This window comes from Urocitellus parryii, chromosome 2 (genome assembly GCF_045843805.1).
Source record: "Urocitellus parryii isolate mUroPar1 chromosome 2, mUroPar1.hap1, whole genome shotgun sequence".
NCBI classification, from domain to species: domain Eukaryota; kingdom Metazoa; phylum Chordata; class Mammalia; order Rodentia; family Sciuridae; genus Urocitellus; species Urocitellus parryii.
In genome coordinates, this window is record NC_135532.1 from 214,948,988 (window position 1) to 214,955,094 (window position 6,107).

General features: G+C 53.5%; 1 protein-coding gene across 1 annotated transcript in view; it reads left to right on the forward strand.

The window, feature by feature from the left end:
• Hunk (hormonally up-regulated Neu-associated kinase) overlaps positions 1-5,168 on the forward strand; it is a 95,391-nt gene extending 90,223 nt beyond the window's left edge. Inside the window, exons 10-11 of the mRNA XM_026393590.2 lie at positions 1,923-2,103; positions 4,510-5,168. Coding sequence (XP_026249375.1) covers positions 1,923-2,103; positions 4,510-5,168 — 840 coding nt within the window. The remainder of the gene's footprint in view (positions 1-1,922; positions 2,104-4,509) is intronic.
• The last annotated feature ends 939 nt before the right edge of the window (positions 5,169-6,107 follow it).

Genomic DNA, 6,107 nt, shown 5'->3' on the forward strand with positions numbered 1-6,107 from the left:
GTGTATCCCTTACATTTCTGGAGGTTGGGACGTCTCAGAGCTTGGTCCAGCATCTGGTGAGGGCCTCTGCGCCACACTGTGCCTCGAGGAGGGTGTCACGTGGTTAGGAAGTGTTTCCAAGAGACAAGAGGAAAACAGCTGAATGCACTCATTCTTCATTAGGAGCCCACTCCTGCGACAGACAACTACACCACCCTGTGATAACTAACCCACTTGCAGGTTAACTGACCTGCTGCAGCCATAATTAACCCACTCCTGCAGTCACGATCGTAATCCAGGCAGGAGGATAGTGCCTCTGACCGGGTCACCTTTTAAAGGTCCCACCTCTTAATACTGAGACAGTGGCAATTAAATCTGAGCATGGGTATGGAGGGGCATTCAAACCATAGCACCAGATGGAGACCCAGAGCGCATGCCTCTCCCGGCAAGTGTGTGGCTCTCGGGAGCCGGCTGCCTGCCTCCTGGCACCGCTGCAGGCGGCTTTCTCTGCACCCCTGGCATCGCCCGACCCACCCCAGGACTTGCAGGCTGTGTGGAGTGAGGCCATCACCGCGCCCACCTCAGGGTTGGGCAGTCTCCGCGTTCAGCCTGCTCTTGGTGAATTATTCAGCCACCCAGGCCATTTCCTTGTTTCTAAAGGGACTAACGGTCTGCTCATTGCAGGTCACGCGTGGTGCAGCACACGGCAGCGTGTGTCCCCGTCCAAAGCTGGTGGTGACAGTTAGGGTGCTGAGGAAGTTTCACCTCTCCTTTGGTCCCACCTTGCCCTTCCATTGGGGACAAGCCACTTTGGCTAAAGGTTAGATCCTTAGGGAGCTCCTGTCCCTCCAAGGGGCTCTGAAGGTTCCACGTCCCCACTTCCCTTTGCCCCCTGTTGTTCTTTCCCACGAAAAACTCGCCTGCTCTGCAAAGGCACTAAAAGTCCTTATTGGAAAGGCACTTTTATAAAAGTGTAGAAGTTTCCTTGAGAAGCTTTTCAGTAACAGAAATGAAAAATAGATGAGCTCTCTTGAATTTGCAAATGCTCTTGAAGTTGGAGGCAAAAACATGGCAATATGTCTTTTTCCCTCACCCGGGGCGAGGTCAGGGATGCCACTGTGTGTTTAACAGTAAACATCAAGCTTCTTCTTAGTGGCCTCATCCTTCCCAGAAACTTGAACTTGATTAATTTTAATCAGCTCAGCCTCTGCTGACCTTTTTCAAAAAAATTTCAATAACTATTTATTATGCTTTCTCTAAGTGCCTAGTTTTATGGCCGCGGCTGTGGAGCTAAAGATACATCAAATAGTCAAATTCTCTCCCATCGGAAGGATGATAATCTAGTTGCATATGGGTAAAATGTAGAGCAAAAACTGGTGATGCACATGCAAGTTTTAGATTCTCAAGTAAGTGCTCATAGGCTTGAGGGCGCAAAGGGCCAGAGCCCCCCGCCCCAGGACCCCATGGGGCTGCATAGTTGCCTCGTTGTCCTGAGGGCCTCCCTGGCTTAACTGAATAAACAGGACCTGGTATTAAGATGGAAGCAGCGTACCTCAACCTGCAAAGCTGCTCCTGTGTGCAGAATCCCAGGGCGCCACTTTAAATGCAGATGGGAGGTTCCCATAAGTCCTGACCTGCTTCGCTCTGGCTCCTTCAGCTTGTGCCAGGATAACAGGCCTCCTAAGTGAGGCCTCACCCTTGCTGGGACACCTCGAAACGTCACAGTGCCAGGGAGCTGGAGACAGACGAGGGCCCTTGTTGCCCAGGCGGAGGGACGCAGGCCCCGGTATCAGCTGGTCCTGGGCCTCAGTCCTTCCCTCATTCAACATGCACTTGAGAGCACACAGTGGGAAGAGCTGGAGATTCTCCAGTCTCCTTGGTTGGTTTTCCAAAGAGGAATCCCATTGTGTGTCTGAGCATGTACGTTTGCTTCTGATTTGAAGGACAAAAAGCCCAAAGAACAAGAAAAACGAGGGGATTTTCTTCATCGGCCTTTTGCCAAGAAGATGGACAAGAACCCGCCCTCGTACAGACAGCCTTCGGCCTCGCTCATCACGCAGATCCAGAACACCAAGGCGCTGCTCAAGGACCGCAAGGCTTCCAAGTCTGGCTTCCCCGACAAAGGTAGCTCAGCTGGGGCCCCTCTCGGCACTCATGTGGAGCTGTGGTCCCCTGTGCTCCCCTCACGGGGTGGCAGTGCAGGCCCAGGACAGAAATGATTAATGTGCCCTTGGGAAAGCAGCTGTCCCATGTTTGAGGCAACGGGAGAACTGTCGAGGGCCAAGCCGTGGGGGATTAGCCACCCGTACAGGAAGGGTTGGGAAAACAGGGTTCGGGCCAATATAGAAACAGAGATTGGGGCAAATGGTATTGCAGGAGCAGAGGCTGGGGTATGGTATTGTGGGAGCAGATGTTGGAGGGGGTGGTACCATGGGCACAGAGAGTGGGGCACATGGGGCTAGATTAGGGTCAAGGAGCAGAGATTAGGGTCAAGGTATTCTAGGAGTGGAGATTGGGATGTATGGTTCTGTGGGATGAGAGGTGAGGCTATAAGGTATTAAGGAGTAGAGAATGGGGTGTAGGAATAGGTATGCGTGGTCAGAAGTGGGGCTGTGGAGAACACATGGTGTTCTGGAGCCAGGGATGGTGCATGGTATTGCAGAAGAGACTGGGCTGCAGGAGCAGAGATCAGGGTGCAAGAACAGAGATGGAGCAGAGAGTGGTGGGCGGAAGCCTAGACTGGGACATGGTTTTGTTGGAACCTTTATTAGAACAGTGGCCCCAGGGAGGCATGGCAGTGTGACTGAGTCTGAGCTACTGGTAGAGGTAGGATGCTCGGACCTGAGTTCAAAGCCCAGCTCTGCTGCTCACAGACCCTGGGTCCTCACTGGTGCCCTTCCCTCTAACAGCTCCCACCTGTTAGAGCTACCAGTAGATAAAGTGAGATACGCATGTAGGCCTCTGCTTGATTTGGAATCCAGCCCATTGCAGATAAATAATAAGTGTGGGTCTGCAACCTTTAGGATGGGCGTGGGAGGAAGTAGGAGAGCTCACCAGGTGCGGGCTTAACACACTGGAGATGCTAAGAGCAGTGACACAGGAGCCAGGGGCCTCCTGACTCACAGCCATGAGGGAAAGGAGAGATTTTTGTTACCAAGGGGATATAGAGGTCCCACTGTCTAATCCTTTCATTTCAAATGTGAAGAAACCAAAATTCAGCGAGGGCCATAGCCAGTTGAGGTCAACTGAGGCTTGCTGGGCAGTAGTGGACTCATGGGTAACGGCAGCCACTGTCCTGGCTCCACCCAAAGCCGCCTGCCTTCTTGGTGCAGAGCGGCAGCCCTCCTTGCAGGGAGGCCGTGTTCTCCGGCCAGCTGGTAGCACTGGAGGCCTCCGTGATGAACAAAACCTGACTCCTTCCTGCTGATGGGCCTCAGAGGAGATTTATTTTGGTGGCTGTGGATTTATTTATGGGAGGCAAGGAGGAATACAGTGCCCTCCGCTGCTCCCCACATCTCTCCCCATGGGCAGCAGCTGGCACCTGCAGCTAGGCCTCCACAGAGCCTGCAGACGGTTACGTACAAGACAGACGCTACCACGGAGCAGGAACTTGGCTTTATCTCCCTCGGCTCCAACTCTGGTGGGGAGGGTTCCCTCTCTTCTCTGGCGTAGTCTGTGCCAACTTGAGATGGAAAATGCGGGGACTGGCTGGTGGTTGAACTACCCCGGTTCAGAATGGGCTGAGGCTTCGTGGGGATCAGAGTCATGAGGGAGCCATGAAGGAGGGAAGTCCTGACACATGCTGCAGCGTGGGTGGCCCCTGAGGACATGAGGCCAAGTGGAGTGAGCCAGTCACAGAAGAACAGATGCTCCACACAGGAGATTCCTCGAGTGGTCAGGTGTGCAGAGGCAGATGGTAGAATGGTTACCAGGGGTGGAGGAGAGAATGGGAGTCCCCGTTTATCCTGGGCACAGAGGATTAGATCTGCAAGGTGAAAATGGTGCATGGGGACTGGTGGCCCAACAAGGCGAGTGTCCTTAACGTTACTGAACTGTATCTAAAAGGTGATTGAGATGATACATTTTCTGCTGTATATTTTTTACATGATAAATTTTCTAAAAATATACACGGGGAAATAGTCTTTCCGGTGTCAGTGTCAGAGGACAGGTTTGTGGTGCTCAGTGAGCCACGCTTCCTGCGTTTCCACAAGTTCCAGGCTTGTCCCGTCAGGCTGGTGCATCTTTTTTATTCAGAGGTCCTTTGACGGGGTCTAGAATTTTAAGCCACCAAAAGGGGAATAAGATGTTAAGCTGGGGCCTCCGTCACCAGCCTTCTGCTTCCTGCATCTAGAAGGACTGTCACGGCCTCTGTGGGACCATCAGATGCCGTGGCTGAGTCCTTTGCTTCCTCTTCCTCCTGCCCTCCATGTGCTCAGCGTCTCAGCCAGACTGGGGGACAGTGCAGGCGGAAGAGGGGCCGCGTCCCCGTCTCTGTGGCTGTCTTAATGGTTTTGTTTTCTGGGTGTGCAGATTCCTTCGGCTGTCGAAACATTTTCCGCAAAACCACTGATTCCAATTGTGTGGCTTCTTCCTCCATGGAGTTCATCCCCGTCCCACCCCCCAGAACCCCCAGGATTTTAAAGAAGCCGGAGCCCCATCAGCAAGGGCCTGGGAGCGCCAGCATCCCGCCAAAGGAAGATCCCCTGATGCTGGACATGGTGCGCTCCTTCGAGTCTGTGGACCGTGACGACCACATAGAACTGCTGTCCCCTTCCCATCACTATAGGATTCTGAACTCACCTGTGAGCCTGGCTCGCAGGAATTCCAGTGAGAGGACTCTGTCCCCAGGGCTGCTGTCTGCAAGCACGTCACCTCTGCAGACTCCTTTGCATCACACTCTGGTCTCCTTTGCTCATGAAGATAAGAACAGCCCACCCAAGGAGGAGGGCGTGTATTCCCCACCTCCAGTTCCCAGCGCCGGTCACACTCAGCCTCTGGGGAGCCCCAACTGTGTGAAGAGCCGGGGCAGGTTCCCCATGATGGGCATTGGACAGATGCTGAGGAAGCGGCACCAGAGCCTGCAGCCTTGTGCGGAGAGACCCCTGGAGGCCAGCATGCCCCCGCTGCAGCCCTCAGCCCCCACAAGTCTTTCTTTTGACATGGCTGACGGGGTCAAGGGCCAGTGTTAACCTGGGTCCGTGAGATTCTGAGCCTCTGTAAGGAAAGCAATGGAACAGGGCTCCACACGTCTGAACCAAGGCCTCGCAGAAGCGTCCTCCACGGCCTCATCCGCTCTGCCCTGCAGTATCTCACCTGTGGATCAGCCGAAATCCACAGACCCAAAGCCCGCACCACCCAGCCTTGCTTAGGGACCCCCGAGGTGCGAGAAATCACTAGGAGGGTCAGCTACAGAGGCAGCCCGTTCCAATTCCAGTCTCAGACCCTCCTTCCTCCCGCCCACTCACCAAGCCTCCTCCGTGAACCCCTGCTGGACTCGGGGCTGAAAACCACACTCTGACCTTCTGGGCCACTCAGATCTATAGACTGTTACCAGATCTTTCTTCACTCTGTGCTACGTGCATGCCTCCCAGTGGATTGCTCTCTGTTCAGCTGTGGGTCACGGTCTCACGGGGACCAGTAGTGTCACAAGGTCATTCATCCAGAATCTGTTCTGAGCATCCAATCCCTATAACCTAGCAGAAGCTGTGACCAGGAGCACCGGGCCCTAGGAACCCCAGAGGAAGACGGGGCTGAGCCTCAGAAAAGGTTGGAACCCAACAGTATGAACTCTAGAAGGAAAAGACTGACAGAAACACTCATTCCCAGGCAGAGTTTTTAAGCAGGTTTTAATTTTATTTGGTCAAAACTTTCTGATGGTTGAATGATCTTGTCCAAAGAGATTTTTCTTTATATCATGTTGATAAATCAATATTGCATAATTTTTAAAAGCCCAGATGGAGAGATGAAAAGCAGTTCCACCAAATTAATGTCTTCATGAGAGGATTCAGCGTGGAGGGCTGGCTGGGGTGGTGTCTTCTGTGGTGTGGGACCGCGATGGCCTGCAAGAGGGGGCAGGACCCAGCCAGCCCGTCTTCATCCCATTGCATCCACAGAACCTTGATCCTTCC